A 22,142-nucleotide genomic window follows, 5' to 3' on the forward strand; every position below is an offset into this window, starting at 1 on the left:
AAGACTCGCTGTTATTCGATCAATTCTTCCTTAATTTTTCATTTCCAATTTTCTGCTTCTAAGATGGCAACCTATCTTTGTTCATAGATTCGTTCTTATCTCTTTAAGGACGGCACGCTTTCCGAAATTTTTCAAAATATTGTTACTGTGAAATAACTACTTTTCTTAAAATTTATTTAACTATTGGAATATGAAATCACCAATCAAATAGACCACGTAACCGATTATAGATAGTCTTTTTACCAAAAGCTTTCATCTATAAAATTGTGTGGGCAAGTGCTTAAAGGGTTATATTGATCTACCTGCAGCACTCGGACTTTGTTATGGCATATCGAGCAAAATGCATCGAACGTTTGCGGTTCGTCATGTGATCCAATCAACGATGCAACGATATTTTTCTTGCTATTATGAGAAGATGTAGTGTGTTCCTCAAGTATCCCATTTAGGTCCTTTACTTTTTATATAGATGTACCTCTGTACCAGCTAGACAACGCTAGTATCAATACCACAAAAGCTACAAAATCGCATATGCAATCATCTTTGTATGACGGATCTGTGCCAACAAGAAGCAATATAACAGCTATGGTAAGCTAAAAAGTGGCAATTTCTGAAGCGAGGTTATCCACCTACGAGCGAGGGTTAATCTTTTAGTGTCCAACCCCGCCATTTGGCGGGTTAGGGGTTCTCTTTAAATTCTCATAAATCACTTGTGCTTCATTTTGAGTTATATCTATTACATTAATTCGAAGCATTTATTTCGTGCGAATGTTATATAAAAGCAGGAAACAAAAAATCCTGGGCACTAGTAGAGACTTAAATCCAAATTATCAAAGAACTTGGTTATTCTAAGCTCAGCATGGTAGTTATAAGTAGTACACCATGCGCCTCCATTTTCTTATCTAGTCCTGGTTTTATGTGTTCAACAATTTATACCTTAGAAACGATTAATTATACTTTTCTCCATTTTTGGTAAGCTATGTAAAAAAATTCAATTTTCAGTTAAAATCGGCCCAATGCAATGGTTCAAAAATCAAGTTTTTAAAGAAAAATGTTGGTCTAAAACCTTCCTGAAAGAAACACAATCACAACACAAAATCGGTACAATTATGTATTTCGAAAGTCCTTTTTTATGGAATTGTTGTGTTAGTAAAGTTTTTACAACCAATTGTAAAATTGGATTATTCAACACTTTGCGAATACCATTCCAAAGACGATCAATTGTTAATATGGTTCCAACAACAGCACTTTGCCGTTGTTTGCGGCATTCATGTGTCCTGAATGCTGTCGGTGGCGGTCTTTCATCATCGGCGCGCCTGAGTCATAATGTCTTCTTTCTTTTCGCTTGATTCTGTGTATAAAAACCAACGCGAATGTTTATTCAATTTATGATTTTGACATAAAGCAACGTACATAAAAACGATATGAATACTACGACTCATAACCCAATTCATTAACTCTCGCCTCATAAAACAACATCCAAACAACGTCCGCCAGCCAGTTTCATTGTGTGCCATGCTGTATGATAAATAATTTTATGAATTATTTCCACACTGTATTCCATTCGGTTTTTGCTGAACAACACATCTTGGCTTCGTCAACCGAACGAAAACATGATCCTGTAATAACCGGGGGCTAAATTTTTACAGCACATTTTGTGCTGCCATCGTAAATAATGCGGCACCTTCCTCTTCTATGGCGTCTTTCTCTACCTGGTTTCTTCAGGAGTATGTTCCATATTCTTAATCAATTGGAAAATTTATGAGTCTTAGCCAAGATGTCAACCCGTCGGTAGGTAGACGTGGTGAGGCCAAATGTAAACCGCCACACTAGTTGGTTACGTTGATCCAATCCGGTCCCGAAGGGTGTTTTCTGCTTCATTTGACGCATTATGACATTTTTCTACTTTTGATAATTGTTGGTGTCACCGACCTTGTTCATGTCATTTCCCTGTACTATTATGTCAATCATGATAAGAATTTGGGTATTGCTGCAGGGTGCACGTGACTCTGACCTAGAGAAAGTGGCAACCAATAATTTTGAAAGCATTGTTAGCCTATGGGAATTTGACTGTTTTGAAAACCTCTGTTGCAGCCTACTAATTCCTTCTAATTAGTGCGCAGTATGGTCCATTCGGAGAAATAGTGCATTGCATTCCACGTTTACTCCTACGCAATGTGAAGACGACACTTTTACCGTAATCTGATAAAGACTCCCAGGTTTCTGCTTGAGCAATTTATGAAGACGGGCGTAAAACCATATCGCCTCATTATTTCGCTCCTACCTATATCCACATAACGACATTTCCTAATGAACACAATGGAGGTCGGTTTCCGCAAGTGCAAATCAATCACCAGGTAGGTTTGATTCAATATCCCTTGCCTATTATCATTTACAACACGTCGACCGCGAGCCACCGGGCAGCGGTTTGCTTGAATGCTTCCAATCATCGACACTTTCCGTCATGCAATCAAGAGCCATCCATCCGGACATCTCAGACCGAACCAGATTATGCAACAAATGGGAAGCAAACTATGACCGGAATGCCGTCAGCATAAGTAAGTGAACACTCGGAAAGTCAACACCAAACAAGAACGTAGGTAAATAAATAAATAATCACCGACATGCGACAAGTTGCCTTCCTTTATCTATGGATACGTGGATTGACACGCCGCTGTGGGCAGCATCGGTTAACATCGTGTATGCTTGATGAGGACTATGTTACTCCCAAGTCGCAAGCTTCACCCACCACCAACGCCACCACCGCACCAACCACACCTGCGACAATCAAACAGTCCCGTTACAGACTCACATTATTAGGATTAGCGCGTTTGTGTTTCACCACGCTCCGGGTTGAGTTTCGTTCCGCCGCTAATAATCCGAGTTTAATCCGCGTGTTTCCAGCAGTCAACTGACAGCTGGAGGTGGACACGATAGAATATTGTAGCTGATGTGTTTATTAAGCGTCATCGAATGGGCGTGATAATCGCACGAATAGACTGTGAAAGAAGTCATTACCGAAATGGTTGCGTTTTGTGATCAGTTGTTGCCATATAATTTAGTTATTTCGTAGTCTTGTTCGCCCCATATCGCACTTTCAAATGTTCCTGCGAACGACTCTGTTTTACTAAAGAATAATAAAGCAAGCTACCTAATGTCAAACAAACTGTTCATGTAATTTTGTTTTGAATATTTGACGGAGGACTATGTCTTAGTTTACTATACTGGACAGAAATTAGGGAAAACGAAAGTAGAAGTGTAACGTTTGAATGAAATACATATTTCAAACCGTAATAATTACTAAACTGCTGGAAGAAACTGAACAATTCATATGCCGTTGGATAGGTAAAATAACTAGCAATGTATTGGTATCTATATTTAGAAAAATGAATTTCTGTCTGTCTGTAAGTTCCTTATAGACTCGGAAACTAATGAAACGAGCGGCGTGGAAATTTGCATGCAGGAGTTTTTGGGGCCGGGAAAGGTTCTTATGATAGTTAGATACCCCTTCTTTCCGTAACAGGGGCGGAGGTCTGTCATACAGTGAAACACAAATTTCTGCATAACTCGAGAAATAATCAAGCAAATGGAATCAAATTTGGCATGTGGGGGATTATGATACTTTCCATGAAAAAGTTTCCGTGTAATGGTACATTCCGCTTAAGGTTTTCCGTGAAATGGTATTCAGAGAAATGTTGTACAATCACGGCAAATATTGCTATCCGCATTCTGGCTAACCAATGAGGGGAGTTGTTTTCTACTTTACTGTGAGGAAATATTGCAAATTTGTATATTAAACTACCCATCCTAGGTAACCAATTAGCATTAACATAAGCAGCAAATCAGCATATCTGGCATTTTATACTACACGTTGTTGTATATTAGCTTTTTGACTGCATGGATGTTGTAAATTGGCATCTGTCGTAGCCAGTGGAAGGAGCGGAGTGGAGGAGTAACCGCCTAGGAGGGTAGCCTTCCTTGTCGGGACAAGTTTTTCCTTTCACGGATAACACGACTTGACCTTTGTATTCTTTAATCTCACATATTTAAAATACAGCGACTATATACAACTATTTACACTTTAATATAGAGTGACGTGCACGATTTGGCATCTACATGCCTGCTGACTATACGGCATCTGAATGCCTACTGACTCTCTTTCAACTTACTTTGCTGCTGCTGTTCAGAGTGGTTTTATAACCTTTAGTCACAATGTCAGTATTGTTGGCAGAGGAAATAAAGGCTTAATTGTCGACAGCAATTGCGCGCGAACTGATGCGCTTGGGTTAGCAGTAACTCACCGTTGGCTTACAGCGAGTCGACGCTTAGTACTGGTTGGAGTATTCCAACATACTGCCCCCCTTGGAAGCCGTAGGGTTTCAAAGTTATCCCCTTCTGCAGTATGGACCGAGGGCGTCGAGGACGGGAGCACGAATTCGACTCTGTCAACTGCTATGCAGCCGGCGTCGATAAAACATGTCCGCGAACGACTCCGCTCGTCTCGCGATCCAGGAGTATCTTCCGTCTAGAGTGCCACCGGACATCGTAGAGCTGGTCTTGCAGAGGCAGTTCAACATTTGCTTAAGCTGAGTCCCCTGAGGTCGATGAAAGTGATGTCCCGGTTAGAATACTCGTTTCACAAAGCGACGTGATCGAAGTTTTGCTGAGATGTGCAGCGATGCGAGATGAAATTCGATTCTGGATACAAGTTCGAAGCGATGACCTAGTCAGGTGGTGTCTGCAGGCTGCGGTGCAAGTCGGAAACGATGACGTACGGAGATAGAATGTTCAAGCCGAGCAGAACAAAACGATGAAAAGCTGTTGTGTAGAGCTGTAACGTAAGCTGAGTTAACATCTTACCGCGTTGCATACAAGAAACTACTTAGCTTTTGTGGGAGGTGGGGCAGCAGTTCGGTCGCCACGGTTGAACGAAACGAGCTGCCCCTCATGCCTTGTTGCTGGGTCCTGCTTGTCACGTATGGCGTGTGACTTACTGGAGAGGAATTGGCACAAGAGACGCTTTGGCGCTTCGCATTGTAAAGTTGATTGTGATTGTATGTTCGATGCGCAGGTTGAGATGGCGGAAGCGGTTCCACGAAGGCTGGTTGCTGGTTCTTGTAGACAGAACGTGGAGCTACTGATTGGTCGATGCGCAGGATGAGATGGCGGAAGCAGGTTCCACGAAGGCTGGCTGCTGGTTCTTGTAGACAGAACGTTGAGCTACTGATTGGACGATGCGCAGATTGAGATGGCGGAAGCAGGTTCCACGAAGGGTTACTATTGTTTTTCGTAGGTTGAACGAAGTGCTGCTGGTGAGATGTTGAATAGCTGTGCAGAATCGACTGCTTGAAGCAGGACTGAAATGGCTACCGCGTAAACTGGTTGCATTGGAAATTACATAGATGGCTACTTATCTCGAGTTGGTGGTGGGATGGCGGTTCGGTCGCCACAGTTGACCAAACGTGCCATCCCTGTTTGCTTGGGTTGCAGGAACCGCCTGGCCACGTTTGGCTTGTGGCTCGATGAAACTGGAGATGACTGAAGCAGCAAGAAACATCGCCGAGATTTGTTGTTTGAAACACTGTGTTGATTGTAACAAGGCACCGGAATACTGGATTGCTGGATGCGTTGAGTTGCTTCATTTAACCACACGTTTGAAGACACTACATTTGCTAATGCCTTAATTTCTTCACGTACGGAAAGTAGCGTTGGACTGATAGGCGAATCGATCCCGTGAACTCTTCTCCATCTGCAACCTTTCTCCTATATAGCGGTTGAGCATGATGAAGCGTGCAACTTAAACACTTGTCTCTGCTGAAGCACATTGGATTGTCAAGTGTGAAGTCGCGGTTAGTAAAGTGGGCGGAACAGAACTCGTGGTCAGCTTCTATTTCGACGTGCGTTTGTTCTCTGGACGAATTGGAATGACTTCGCCGAGCGAAATAAATGGGTTTGAATGTATTGTTCACTGTATTGTAACGGAGATGGTCAAGCACTGAATAGCAAGAATAACGACCTTTCACCAAGTCGTAACGAAGGACTTACAACGCAAATCTTCTCATTTCACGTAGAGCAACGATCGGACTGATGGTAAGCTTAGTACATCTTACTCAGTCACTTAATTGTTGGAGATTCAATCATCCACTGGTAAGCTTAGTACATCTTACGCGGATGAGCTTGCTACTGAGTGCGTTGATGCGGCACACACCCAGAAAACGATATAGAATTGAGATCAACACTAGCACGTACGGTAGTCGCTTAATTTACACTAAACGTGACTAGTTTAGCTTTACTGATTGTGAGTCGTTTATCCACCGAGGGTAAGCTTAGTACATCTTACGTATCGGTGCACAAGCTATTTTGCGGGTAGCTGCGGAGTACACACAGCTCGCTTACAATACAATCGTTGAGAATGGTGGATGAGTGGATCCACTTGCGCCATTTTTAGTCACTAATTTTACGATTTCAGTGTGCGATTCGTCCAGCAAATGTTGAATTACTTGCGTAATTGCGTGACGTCCGACCAGTCTCGAACTAACTTTAGAGTCGATCACCCACCGGTGATAAAGCTTAGTACATCTTATCATATGGGTGAACTTGTTGTTGCGCGCGTAGTTGTTGCGCACACACAGGTCGTAGAATGGCAGCTGGTGACGCTGCTCGTCTAATTGCGGTGGTCGTCGAACGTGGCAGGCAAACTGGTCGATAACAATGCGATGATGAGCACAATGGATGAGTGCATCCAAAACCGAGAATGGTGGATGAATGCATCCACAGCCGAGAATGGTGGATGAGTGCATGCATCCACATACGAGAATGGTGATGATTCTCCCGTTAGTACAGCGTCGTCACTTTCACGGCTCAGACGAGAATTTATTCCAATAGATTTACACGCAGACTGTTCGCAGGCACTCAGTCGTTGGTATTGAAGTCCCGGTTAGTAAACGACTTCTGCACTTCGTCAGTTTCACGACGTCGATGGGAACTTGTTCCGTCAGATTTTTTACACAGTTCGTTCCAAGCCGCTTTGGGTCGTTGGGATTGAAGTCCCGGTTAGAATAACGACCCATTCAGAACGCCGTTATTTCGTTGTGTTACCCGCTTCTGCGCCCGACGATGCTCGAAATAAGATTGTCGTTCACCCACCGATGGTAAGCTTAGTGCATCTTACACCTGGGTGAACTTGCTGTTGTGCGCGTAATTTCAGCGCACACAGGTCGAAGAATGGCAGCTGGTGACGCTGCTCGCAGGATGGGAGCGATGAGGCTGCTCTTTGAATGACGGGTTGTCGGGCGCGATGGTGATCTCAGCAGCGGCGGTTACTCCAAACAAATGCAGCCGGTCCCCGGAGTTCGACGGTTTCCGGCTGCGCTGGCACGATGCTGTCGGTCCGCGGAGTTCGACGCGGATCCGGTTCGAAGGACCATTATGTCGTAGCCAGTGGAAGGAGCGGAGTGGAGGAGTAACCGCCTAGGAGGGTAGCCTTCCTTGTCGGGACAAGTTTTTCCTTTCACGGATAACACGACTTGACCTTTGTATTCTTTAATCTCACATATTTAAAATACAGCGACTATATACAACTATTTACACTTTAATATAGAGTGACGTGCACGATTTGGCATCTACATGCCTGCTGACTATACGGCATCTGAATGCCTACTGACTCTCTTTCAACTTACTTTGCTGCTGCTGTTCAGAGTGGTTTTATAACCTATAGTCACAATGTCAGTATTGTTGGCAGAGGAAATAAAGGCTTAATTGTCGACAGCAATTGCGCGCGAACTGATGCGCTTGGGTTAGCAGTAACTCACCGTTGGCTTACAGCGAGTCGACGCTTAGTACTGGTTGGAGTATTCCAACATAATTACATAACAGTATTCCATTTTATACTACACGTTGTTGTATATTAGCTTTTTGACTGCATGGATGTTGTAAATTGGCATCCAAAATTCTATTCAAATTCTTCGTGTCGGTAATTAGCTGAAAATTAGCATTGTCAGCACTATTAGAAGGTTAGCAGTAAAGTAGCTGTATATTTTGATAAAAAATAGCATTTAAGTAGTATTTTGAGGCGACTGAAATGCTTATTGGATTGCCTTTGAATAGCATTGGTGATGCTTATTGGTTACCTGGAATGATTTCATAGTTGCATAACCAAAAAGAATCATCTAAGGTTGAACTCCTCAGAAACTTGCAAAACTCGAGATTGTGACAAAGATCATCCGAGATTCATGATTTATGTACAACACAGTTTAATTTGTGGCAATACCAAGTTTGTCGGTTGAGCTAATCTTCTATACCTATAAAGAAGGATTTCTGTCTGTCTGTCTGTCTGTCTGTCTGTCTGTCTGTCTGTCTGTCTGTCTGTCTGTCCTGTGTTCCTTATAGAATCAAAAACTACTGAACCAATCGGCGTGAAAATTTGCATGTAGAGGTTTTTGGGGCCAGGAAAGGTTTTAGTGATGGTTCGAGACCCCTCCCCCCACTAAGAGGGGGGGCTCCCATACAAATAAAACACAAATTTCTGCATAACTCGAGAACTAATCAAGCAAATAGAACCAAATTTGGCATGTGGGTGTTTTCGGTGACAAGAATTTATTCTAGGGTAATTTGAGACCCCTCCCCTCTTTATAAGGGGAATTATAACTCCTCTCCCTATTAAGAGGGGGGGTTTCCATACAAATTTCCTCTTAACTCGAGAACTAATCAAGCAAATGGAACCAAATTTGGCATGTGAAAGTTTTCGAGGGCAAGAAAATTTTCTATGTTGAATTAGGACCCCTCCTCACTTTAAGAGGGGGGGCTCCTGTGCAAATGAAATACCAATTTCTTCATAACTCGAGAGCTAATCCAGCAAATGGAACCAAATTTGGCATGTAGGTGTTTTTGGAGGCAAGAATTTTTTCTGTGATGAATAAGAACCTCTCCCCACTTTAGGAGGGGGGGCTCCTATACAAATGAAATACAAATTTCCTCATAACTCGAGAACTAACCAAGCAAATAGAACCAAATTTGGCATGTGGGTGTTTTCGGTGACAAGAATTTATTCTATGGTAAATTGAGACCCCTCCCTCTTTATAAGGGGAACTGTAACTCCTCTCCTCTTTAAGAGGGGGGGCTTCCATACAAATTTCCTCATAACTCGAGAACTAATCAAGCAAATGGAACCAAATTTGGCATGTGAAGGTTTTCGAGGGCAGGAAAATTTTCTACGGTGAATTAGGACCCCTCCCCACTCTAAGAGGGGGGGCTCCTGTACAAATGAAATACAAATTTCCTCCTAACTCGAGAACTAATCAAGCAAATAGAACAACATTTAGCATGTGGGTGTTTTTTTGGTGACAAGAATTTATTCTATGGTGAATTGAGACCCCTCCCCTCTTTATAAAAGGAATTATAACTCCTCTCCCCTTTAAGAGGGGGGGCTTCCATACAAATTTCCTCATAACTCGAGAACTAATCAAGCAAATGCAACCAAATTTGGCATGTTAAGGTTTTCGAGAGCAAGAAAATTTTCTATGGTAAATTAGGACCCCTCCCCACTTTAAGAGGAGGGGCTCCTGTACAAATGAAATACAAATTTCCTCATAACTCGAGAACTAATCAAGCGAATTGAACCAAATTTGGCATATGTGTGTTTTTGGAGACAATTTTTTTTCAATGATGAATTGGGACCCCTCCCCACTTTAGGAGGGGGGGTCCTATACAAACGAAATACAAATTTCCTCATAACTCGAGAACTAATCCAGCAAATGGAACCAAATTTGGCGTGTAGGTGTTTTTGGAGGCAAGAATTTTTTCTGTGATGAATTAGGCCCTCTTCCCACATTAGGAGGGGGGGCTCGAATACAAATGAAATACAAATTTCCCCATAACTCGAGAACTAATCAAGCAAATAGAACCAAATTCGGCATGTGGAGGTTTTTGGAGGCAAAAATATTTTCTACGGTGAATTAGGATCCTTCCACACTTCAAGAGGGGGGGCTTCTACACAAATGAAATACAAATTTCCTCATAATTCGAGAACTAATCAAGCAAATGGAACCATATTTGGCATGTGGGTGTTTTTGGAGGCAACCATTTTTCCCATTATGAATTAGGACTTCTTACCTTTTTAGGAGGGGGGGGCTCCCATTCAAACGAAATACAAATTTGCTCATAACTTTAGAACTAATCAAGCAAATGGAACCAAATTTGGCATGTGAGAGTTTTAGATGGCAGAATTTTTTTTCTGTGGTGTATTACGACCCCTTTCCCTTTTAAGAGGGTGGGCTCCCATACAAATGAAATACAAATTTCCTTATAATTTGAGTACTAATCAAGCAAATGGAACCAAATTTAGCATGTAGGAGATTTTTGAGTCTTGAATTTATTTTATGATAGTTAGAGACCTCTCACCCCTGTGGTAGGGGGATACGGACTCTCATACAAATAAAACAGAAATTTTTGCGAAACTCAAAAACTAATCCAACTCGAGAAATTCGAGACTCTTCCATAAAACATTAATCAATAACAAGACCACAAAAACTATCTATAGTAACACTAGATCATTCAGGACGAGCCGGTCGCGAGTGTTGCCGGTGACCCGCCGTCGGAAGCGCCGCCCACTGCGGGGCTGGCAAAACTCGAGATAGTGACAAAGATCATCCGAGATTCATGATTTATGTACAACACAGGTTAATTTGTGGCAATACGAAGTTTGTCGGGTCAGCTAGTGTAATATAAATGTGCGTTTTAAATAGAATATGAATTTGTAATAATACAATAGAACAGTCCCACCAATATACTCCAGAATTATTTTCTGTGCCAGTCGAAAACTTTAACCGCCTGTCCAAAGGCTTGTTAGCGCTAATATGTGTACCTCTCAATTCTGTTACGATCAGCGATTAGTGCCTCCATTTTGTTGTGATGTGGACATTGCCGATCAGCAAGCCCTGCTTATGCTTACTAGCCTTTATAGGTTCTGTTATAGGGGAACGGGGGGTAAAATTAACACCCTTAACATTTTCGCCATTTTCTCCCCCAGGAACCAACCAAATACTGAACGCACTATATGAATTGAAAGCTGGATTCATATTCCACGTAGCAATATATAAAGATGTTTGAAAAAAGACGATTTGTCATGAAAAATTTCTTTTTTTCGAAACCGTCATATTCGAACCTGATTTTTTTCGTGTGGGTAAAATGAACATGCAGTGAGGGCAAAATGAACATGTCATAGAAAACTACAGTTAACATGTAGTTTGGATAAATTAAACATTATTTTACATTATCATTGTTCTACATAAGCCGTAGATATTCAACAGGGCTGTTGGAATTAAAATGGGACTTCACAAAGTTAACATAATGAATCTTCGCCACGTTCATACCATGCTTGACTTTTAACTCGCATGATTTTCCGGCACTCGGTCATCTTCCGTCATTTTTCGACAGACTCGATCATTTTTATTGCTTGAATTGTAATTATTTCGTGGCTGCTGATAAATGGAAAATAAAATATCATTATACACACTGTTCATTTCGCCCCCATAGTGTGCATTTTACCCCCAAAAAACAATTATTTTCAAATGTTTATTATAAACAAACAGTTGCTAAAAATATTTGGAATTTTCGACAGATCCGCAGGATAGTGATAAAGAAACAACACTAAATGATACCAATAGTCGAAATTTAATTTGTTTCGCCAAAATTGCTAATTTGCTAATAGTGGAAATTATGATGACCACATATTGTCTCAAACAGCTTGAAATACTTCTAGGAGAAGATACCTATTGATCTGGAACAGATTTTAATCGGTTTACTGGGAATTTGGCTGCCTATTCATTTTACCCCCCCTGTTCATTTTTCCCACAGTTCCCCTATACGCACTCTACGCTCCCACAAATTCAGATCTTCCACTCATTCACTCACACCGAGCCAAGGCAGCACATAATCGCATGTCATGACAGTTTGTGAATGTCGAGAAGATTTTTTCAGTCTCTGATGAAAATGGCTATGCGTTCACCCACACTGCGTAACACTATCAACCCACACGCTAGGCTGCTGTTTTCGCTATCGCTTGCAGAGATGCCAGAAGTGAAGACATGTCTTCATTTTGAAGACATTTTAGTTACAAAAAAGTGAAATGTCTTCGCTTGAAGATATGTGAAGACATGTCTTCACCATGCAATTTAAATGAGCGGAAAGCCGAAAGAAGACAAATGAAGACATTTTTCCTTGATTTGTGAAAACTTTTCAAAAAATCACCTGGCATCCCTGATCGCTTGTGACCTTTTCACTCATACTTCCTTGCATGCACAACTTTTTCGTTTGCGCTTCCCTTCCACTTTTCAGTGCCACTGAAAGGCAATTTTATTTTAAAATTTTTCCCTCCGTGCTCTATTCTTTTAGAAATTTGGACAATTCCAACGACTTCATCACTTCCCAGCACTTCCCCCCACACAGCTGACTTCGAAAACCTAAAACTCGCTTGGAGCACTCGACCGTCGAACGCAATTTTTTTATTTTTTCCACTTCGCTTGTTCACTTACGGACTGACTTCAATACACGACCGCACCAGCCGAACTCTTGTGAACGAATGCTTTTCACTGCCACTATAATGCACTTTAATTTTCAATTTTTCGCTTATGTACGCACTTTTCCTTTGGATATTTCAATGAATTTATCACGTTACAGCACACTTTTCTCCCATTTCAGCTGAATTAAAAGAGCAAAATTTTTTTTAAGTACTCAACCTTCGCTCGCAATTTTTTTGTTTTTCCCGATCCACTTACATAGTTGAGTTACTCACTTATGGACTGAGCTCTTGTAAATGAATGCTAACAATTTTTGTTTAATTTCATACCCATAAAAACAAACGAGTAAATTTCTTGTAAACAATCCGCGTTGCGACACGTTAATTTAGCATAAAATGCTTCTTGGTAAAAGAATAATATTCAAGATGTATCATTCATTCAATATTCTTTGAATTCAAACCAAATTATAGCAAAAGCAAATACTACTTGTTTTTTTGTAAACACATCTCTTGATTTATTCGAGTTGAAAAATCTATTTATATTAGAAGCTTATGTCTGTACCGAAAACCAGGACTCTAACAAGACGTCATAAGAGGCTTATCGGTATCGGTAAGTAAAAACAGACCTGACAGGACGTCATGCTTTCGTACACTCAAAAAAATCAGCACGTCAAGTTTACGTGAAAACATAGGTAATTCTCATCCATCCACACTTTTCATGTAACATTCACGTGAATTGTTGGTAACTCGCACTCATACTCAGAGACGCCATATTTTCTAAAAAAAATGTCTGGAACTGCTCGAAAACCGAAAAAATCTAGCAGTTTTCCGGCTACTCGAATTTTCTAGTTTGAAAATAATCTGCGAAAATCTGCACACTTTTTTAGGAAGTCTGTGAAAATTTAAAGAGCTTCGAACAAAAATCTGCATCAAAACAATAAAAGTCATAAAAACTGCAAACATCTGCAAATTTATAATGATCTGCAAGACCGTTCCAAAAATCTGGAATTTGCAGACAAATCTGCAAGTCTGGTATCCCTGCTCATACTAACCAGTTTACGTGCGATCCCGGTAAGTAGTATCAATTTTCCCTTTAACTAGTACATGGAGCTCACGTAAGTTGCTGTACAGAAGTTTACATGATATTTCACGTGGATGCGACGTGCCGATTTTTTTGAGTGTAGCAATGGGTTGTATTCTCAATTACCCCAGTTGATTGCTGGACTGCTCGATTGCTCAACTGGTTGACTATATTGCTCGACTGGACTGGTCTGTTAGACTGCTCGATTTGATTGATCGACTGGACTGCTGAACTGAGCTGCTCGACTAGACTACTCAATTCAACTGCTCGATTGAACTGCTCCACTCAACTTCTAGGCTGGACTGCTCGACTGAACAGCTTGATTCAACTGCTCATCTAGACTGCTCGACTCAACTGCTTGACTTCTATTCGATTCGACAGCTCGATTCAACTGCTCGACTAGACTACTCGACTTAACGCTCGACTGAACTATTCGACTCGACTGCTGGACTGGACTACTCGACTCAACTGCTCGATAAAACTGTTCGACTGGACTACTCGATAAAACTGCTCGGCTCAACCGCTCGATTGAAATGCTCGACTCGACTGCTCGATTTAACAGCTCGACTCAACTGTTCGACTTAACTACTCGACTGAACCGCTTGACCCGACTGCTCGACTAGACTGCTTGACTAAACAGTTCGATTCAAGTGCTCGGTTCAACTGCTCGACTAGACTACTCCATTCAACTGCTCGACTGAACTGCTCGATTAAACTGCTCGATCAAAATGATCGACTCGACTGCTCGATTTAACAGCTCGACTCAATTGCTCGACTGTACAGCTTAACTGAACAGCTTGATTCAACTGCTCAACCAGACTGCTCGACTCAACTGCTTAACTTTTATTTGTTTCGACAGCTCGATTCAACTGTTCGACTGGACTACTCGACTCGACTGTTTGACTCAACTGCTCGACTGGACTACTCGACTGAACTGCTCGATTAAACTGTTCGACTACACGACTCAGCTGCTCGAATAAACTATTCGACTGGACTGCTTGATTCAACTTCTTGACTGAACCACTTGACCCGACCGCTCGACTAGACTGCTTGACTAAATTGTTCGATTCGAGTGCTCGACTGGACTACTCGACTCAACTTCTCGTCTCGACTGTTCGACTGAACTGATCGACTCAACAGCTCGACTGATCGACCCATTTGCTTGACTCGATTGCTCGATTCGACTGCTCGACTCGCCTTCTCAACTCGATTGCTTGTCGCGATATCATGTGGTCGGTGTTAAATCAGACCGGACCAAGTCGCAAAATTTTTAAAAATGAGTTAATGACACTTTAATGACTCTTTTATGTACAACATCTTAGAGCTACATTCTGCAATATAAGAACTCAAAGAACTAATACAAAGGTTAAACATCTTCGCAAACACTGGCCGATGGAATGTATCCGCAGTTTTCTGAATTCTGAACAGACATTTTTATTTTCCGGATCGTAAGATTCGGGCTCAACTAGTACTAAATAGTTGGGAACATGTATCAAGACCACACCGAAGCCAACAAATATTATCAATCTTTTAGTTCAAACAATTAAGCTAACCGGTGTTTGATTTGTTTTGCAACAGTTCCAAACGGTGCATTCAACATAAATCAATCGCAGTTTCAGTTATCGCTATGTTCCAGCCGCAGCCCTATGCCATTTTCCAACACACACTGTGAGTAAACACATTTGAAAATTGACTTCCTTCCATTCATTGGAACTAATCCGTCGTCGCTGTACGATGCACGAAGACACCGTTTTTCCTTGCTGACGCTGTTAGATTCGATGTTGGATTTTTCGCAGATGTAGCATCCGTGCGATATTTCTTGCGACCGATAAAAACATAGTCCAGCTGCGACCCGAAAATTCTAAAATCTAGACGATGTGCAGATGTGTAATAATCCAAAGCCAAACTTTCTGTTTGCAGACCGAACGGTGTTCAGCTACTTCGATACTTGTACATATTAGGGTGGCTTTAGGTTAAAAAATATCGATACTTTTCTTTCAACAATGTACCACGCGTCTCCATGTTTTCTGTCGCAAAATAATTTACCAAAAAAAAGAGAAAATGGTTTGGCTGATTTTTTTTGTCCACCGAAATCAATCCCGATAGGGCGGAACTAATGACGTCGTTGACTGCATTTGCAGTCTGTTTTGTTGCCGTGCTGCATCAGCACCGTGGCTGCTATCGATGTGTGCATAGATGGAGATATATTTCGATCGCCGAAGTGAGGAAGATGAATCACTCCCACTGCTCCAAATGAACATTCATCAATCCGGGTACGCAGATTCTCCGCTGCTGGCTGTGATTGTCATATATTGAACTCTATTCACACCCGTTCTTTTGACGCCCCTGGGAGCGTGCAATTCGGATAAGAGACCAAATCGCGTAAAAAATCCAATCCCATGAAACCGGCGAAGATGGATCACTATTTGCGTCGGTCGTAGAAAGTCAGATGTGTGCATGGGAGCTCACAAGCAACAACAAAAAAATGAAATCCCAAATTCCCTAAAGCTCCGGACGTCGGGCTCTGTTTCATAAACCAAACCAAACAGATTGCTGCATTCATCAAAAAGTACCAATCATTGCCGGCTGTTGGTCCTTACGGCGGAACCTGCGTAGCTCAGTCCGGTTAGCCGACCAGAGGGTCTAGCAAAACCTGGTAGCCGAACAGAATCGTTTCCTGTCTTATTGATAGAATTTGTGGAACGCTTCCTATGCTGAAAAGTTCGATTTTATTGGTGTTGGGTTGAAATTTGAGTACATACGCATAAAACCAGAGGCAAGAAATGTTTAACGTTGATCCGCAAAGGAATTGCTTTCAATCACCTGAAAGCAGCTTGAAAGCACTTTTTAGTGTATGTAAATTATGATACTAATTCTAAATACTGTAACTTACTAATATAAATATTCCTTTATTAATTAATGGATGAAAGTGAAAATTTTGGAACATATGCCTTCTCCAATTCATTACTACCGAACTTCTATCCCTTCGATTGCTATAGTATCCAATGAATCGAAATGGTGCCAATTGATGGTCGAAAAGTAAATCGTAATCTTTGAATGTTAGAAAAAGGTTCTCCAAGAAATATAATATTTATCGTGGGTGCAAGGAGACCCTAATCGGTTAACGTCACACCCCGACTGAAAGGCTTTCTTTTCGTTGGGTACAGCAATGACTACATTTTCTCCAACGGCGATGGCAAGCTGACTGAACTGCCGTTTAGAGTTTCGACCCCAAACCGTTAGTGTAATGAATCTTACTGAATGAAAAAGGGGCTCACTGGTTGCAAATTAGCACAGCCAAAACACCGATAATCGTTTACTAAATGTGCCCCTTTCTATCCTTTGTTTAGTTTTTTCGCGGAGCTTATAAATTTATGACGGCTTTTAAATAAGTCTAGCCATAAAACTTGAACTTAATGAGCCTGGAGTCACTCTTTTTAACGCTAAATCAGTATGGCTATTTATTCTTGGTACGATTTTGGCCTTAACGTCCATTTTAATGATATAGGCTATCCGCAGTAATTCACAAATGGATTTTCAAAAACTTTCCCTAATTCGGTTGATCGATTATTTACAACATAACATAACATCAAACATTGTGCCAAATAAACGATATCGAAATTGTCTCAACTATTATCGTTGCTTATTAGACCATAAACAAGTGACACGGCTTGAGCTTTGATACGTCTACTTTCCAGAGTTAAGTAAGCGGCAACGGTACAATTATTGAAAACAGTACGGGTCCGGGAGCTCCTTAGCGATTTTGAAAATTAGGCCAAGTTGCTTATTGGCTCTGGCGATAATGTTGTCATAGTGTATACGGAAAGTTAGTGCGCTATTCAGAACGACACCACGATCATGAATATGATAGACGCATTGTAACACATGCTCTGCTATATTATAGCTAAAAGCTATAGGTTTAGTTTCACGGCGAACGGAGATGGTGAAGCAGATTGAGATTTTTAAAGCGTTGCACTTTATTGCAGTCGGAGTCCATGTTGATTACCTTAAAGATCGTTGGCATGAAAAGACCGACAGCCAGGTGGCACGAGAGCTGATAGTTCATCGCTGCTTTCAGGTCCATGTACACCGCATCAATTCGCAATCCTTCAGTCATGTTACATCTCAGGTAGAACGAGACAAAGTCAATGAGATTCGTAGAGATGGAATGTTTAGCAAAAAATTCATGCTGGTCGGAAAAAATGTAATGGTGACAGCTAGTGAATAAAGCGTCGTTCACGATTATCTCGAGCACTTTAGAGCTGAAGCACTACGATGTAACCCCTCGATAGTATTCAACGTTGCGCTTATCACCCTTCTTGTGAATAGGGAAAAATAGAATATAAATAAATCTGAAACAAAATATAAATAGGTAATATAAGACATAAATTTGTGTGAATTACTTCTTAAACAGTCCTTCCATGAAAATTCGCTTCGTCCAACTCGATCTTGGACCACTCGTCGTCAATTTCCCAGGCGTCTAAGAAGTTGGAAGCCGCTTTCGACTTGGTTAAATCTCGCCGGCACCAGGTACAAAGGACCACGTTAGGACCCTCTGTTCCTGGACTCGATGGGATTGAAGCGCATTTGGATCTCCATACTAGTGTTGTTATCCGCGGTCACCACCAATCTCAAATACATAAACTCATCCACCACTTCTTGCTCGTCGCCATCAACAGTTACCGTCCATGGGAGACGCTCGTTCGCCTGTTTTGAGTCTCTAATTTTCAGATATTTGGTCTATCGGTGAGGGCTACTAATCATACCAGCATGATCGATATTGAAAAGCATGCAGGAGAAGTCGTTACTTTGTCCCATTCCTCACCGTATCGCGAAAGGACTCTAGAGCGTCCCCAACATGCATACGAAACAGTTCACTCGATCCAATATACCCAAGTAACCACTAAGCACTACACATTAGTCCTTTATTAACATTATATTTACATACAGAACTCCGATTGAAAGCTTATTTTGCTTTATATACCTCTGTAGAACTCATAAAAGACTAAAAAGGCGAAATAGCGGGTTGTTAAAATGCTACGCCACAAGCATTTCATAAACACTATGAGTCAAACGGCCTACATTATCGACGTATCGAAAAAATATCGACGGCATATCGTTCGTTTGCCATAGAAAAAATGTAAACATGAACTCGGTCGTCGGTGTCTTGAAGATAAAAAAAAATTTATCGCATTTATTTTTAAAGCGGAATTATTTGTTTTGGCTGCTTTCTGGGAGAATTTATTTACACATCTTATTTATTTGATTAAGGGAGACATGCTAACTGTTACCTCTCGTAAAGACGGGGACTCGAATCTGGGTTATATCATGCAGTCTTATTCATTTCCCTGCACATTTGCTACCTCAACCACAGCTGATATAAATGAGCGGGTTGAAATTAGAGGGCAGATATAGTAGTCGTTGAAAAACAAAGTATGGAGTCAAGTACAAGAAATTTATTTACACTTACATTGTATAAAAGCATTATATTGAACATTATATGCGTATATACTGCTTTCTTTAATGCTATTTTCGTAAATGCTTCTAGGCATTAACAATGTTAATATAAGTTTCATAGGCAATAAGATTGCTGATATACAGTAGTTTGGCACTAAGTATGCTGATTTATTTCTAATATACGGTTTTAAGTTAATGCTTATGGTTACTTGGGTAGCTCTGATCAGTGGTGTCCATGGGCGTAATCAAGGGGGGGCCCGACCCTCCCCCATCCATCTAACCCAAATTTATAATCGACACTGTCAAAGTCAAAGGTTAAAAAGCGAAGGCCCAAGTCGAAGGCCAAATCCACATCCAAATCCACGTCCAAATCCCAGAAAACTCCAAGCCTACACGTCCCATTTCAAATCAAAATCCAAGTCCAAGTCCCAAGTCCCAAGTCCCATGTCCCATGTCACAAGTCCCAAGTCCCAAGCCCCAAGCCTCAAGTCCCAAGTCCCAAGTCCCAAGTCCCAAGTCCCAAGCCCCAAGTCCAAGTCCAAGTCAAAGTCTAAGTCAAAGTCCAAGTCCAAGTCCAAGTCCAAGTCCATATCCACGTCCAAGTCCAAGTCCAAGTCCATGTCGAAGTCCAAGTCCAAGTCCAAGTCCAAGTTCAAGTCCAAGTCCAAGTCCAAGTCCAAGTTCAAGTCCAAGTCCAAGTCCAAGTCCAAGTTCAAGTCCAAGTCCAAGTCCAAGTCCAAGTCCAAGTCCAAGTCCAAGTCTAAGTCCAAGTCCAAATCCAAGTCCAAGTCCAAGTCAAAGCCCAAATTCAAGTCCTTGTCCAAGTCTAAGTCCAAGTCTAAGTCCAAGTCCAAGTTCAAGTCCAAATCCAAGTCCAAGTCCAAGTCCAAGTTCAAGTCCAAGTTCAAGTTCAAGTTCAAGTTCAAGTTCAAGTTCAAGTCCAAGTCCAAGTCCAAGTCAAAGCCCAAATTCAAGTCTAAATCCAAGTCTAATTCAAAGTACAAGTCCAAGTCCAAGTTCAAGTCCAAGTCCATGTCGAAGTCCAAGTCCAAGTCCAAGTCCAAGTCCAAGTCCAAGTCCAAGTCCAAGTCCAAGTCCAAGTCCAAGTCCAAGTCCAAGTCCAAGTCCAAGTCCAAGTCCAAGTCCAAGTCCAAGTCCAAGTCCAAGTCCAAGTCCAAGTCCAAGTCCAAGTCCAAGTCCAAGTCCAAGTCCAAGTCCAAGTCCAAGTCCAAGTCCAAGTCCAAGCCCAAGTCCAAGTCCAAGTCCAAGTCCAAGTCCAAGTCCAAGTCCAAGTTCAAGTCCAAGTCCAAGTCCAAGTCCAAGTCCAAGTCAAAGCCCAAATTCATTCAAGTCTAAATCCAAGTCTAATTCAAAGTACAAGTCCAAGTCCAAGTTCAAGTCCAAGTCCAAATTCAAGTCCAAGTCCAAGTCCAAGTCCAAGTCCAAGTCAAAGCCCAAATTCAAGTCTAAATCCAAGTCTAATTCAAAGTCCAAGTTTAAATTTAAATCCAAGCTCTTGCTCAACCCCGAGTATAGACCAAAGAAGCCCAAGTCTAAGCTTAAAATTATAAATAATTTATTGAAATCAGCTTATCTCAATCCATCTTTAACTTTCCAGCTAACGGTAAACGCAAATAAAAGTTTTTGTTAAATTTGCCTACTTGAACTCACTTTCATTTTGTCAAATGAAGAATGTTTAGTTTTGGCTTATTCCCGATTTTGACTAAAAACTCTAGCTTAGGTTATGTCAGATTTTTTCTTGTTAAACCCACCCTAAGAATATTTTCTGGTTACTCCCCTGGTGGCGTCAGTATATCCGAAAATCCATATTCTTGCGTTATCTGCCATAGCTGGTCTCAATCGACTGTAACTTACGCTGCTTTGAAGTCAATAATAATTATGATGCGTAGGGTAACCAACCTATTTTGGACCCCATCAGCAGCTGTACATAATTTGGACACTTCCATTTGATTTTGCTGTAAGTGTCCAAATTACGTACAGCTGCTGAAGGGGTCCAAAATACGTTGGTTACCCTTTTCCCAACATTTCTGGAGTATGGCACAGCCCCCATGTAGACCGCCTGATAATTCCCTACGCAACTTTGTGCTATCGGTGATAGCTGGCGTAACAGCATCTGGGAGAGTACCCGAAAAAGCTCAGGCAAAACATCAATTTGTTTTAATGCTATTAATATAATTAATATTATTTTTCCTCGAGTTTCGTTGAGTTTTCGAGTTTCGGTTTTGATTTTTCGCTGCATAATTTTGTCGCTTTTCAAAGTGATATAGTCAGTTAAATCGTTTTCTTTCTGCGCAACAAGTTAATCGTATTAGTCTCACGGACGATCGTAGTGAAGTTTAATCAAATTACTTGTTTTTACCTGCACACGGACGATTTGGATTTTGTGGCTCTTCAGTTGTGTTTTGCTGCTAGCTATTGTTGACGATTATTTATCTTTCGTTAAGTTCAACTGCCACTCGCGCGCGCGCCAATTGTTGGAACAAAACAAAATGGATAAAGAACAGTGCGGAGAATGTAAACAAACCGTCAACGATCTAGAGCCGATCCGTTGCGGATTTTGTGAAACTAGCTTCCACATCAATCAACAATGCTGTGGTTTTAACAGCCGAGTGTGCAAAGATCTGCTCACACAAGGCAAAATGATGTTCTTTTGCCCAAAGTGTAGGGAAATGCTAAATGGCCGTTCCATTTCCTCGTACGTAGCAGATTTGCAATTGAACAATACAACACAACCGCCTCCGCTCGCCGAACTACCTGCCCAGGTTCAAAAATTATTCGAGGTGGTCGATGGTTTGAGCAAAAAAATTGAAAATTTGCCCTACAAGCCGATGAATATTGATCCAGCAACTCCTGTGAACACAAATGCCACTCCTGTCTGGCCAAGCAAAAGCTTGAAACGTCGTCGAACTGAGCGGGTTCCAATACCAATTCAATCTGATCGTGGCGAAAGTAATATCGACCTTAGTGATTTATCCGTTCCAACTGTCGCTGCTGCCGTAACACAAAAGCGCTTCTGGCTGTACTTGTCCGGGCTGAACCCACAAGTAAATGATACCGATGTACAAAAAATAG

General features: G+C 41.4%; 1 protein-coding gene across 1 annotated transcript in view; it reads left to right on the forward strand.

Moving 5' to 3' along the window:
* The first annotated feature begins 21,559 nt into the window (after positions 1-21,559).
* The window catches only part of LOC128740314 (uncharacterized), a 465,117-nt gene continuing 464,534 nt past the window's right edge, over positions 21,560-22,142 (forward strand). Inside the window, exon 1 of the mRNA XM_053835852.1 lies at positions 21,560-22,114. Within this exon, the coding sequence (XP_053691827.1) occupies positions 21,560-22,114 (555 nt within the window). The remainder of the gene's footprint in view (positions 22,115-22,142) is intronic.

The sequence above is a fragment of the Sabethes cyaneus genome, chromosome 3, assembly GCF_943734655.1.
Source record: "Sabethes cyaneus chromosome 3, idSabCyanKW18_F2, whole genome shotgun sequence".
In the NCBI taxonomy this organism is placed as follows: Eukaryota; Metazoa; Arthropoda; class Insecta; order Diptera; family Culicidae; genus Sabethes; species Sabethes cyaneus.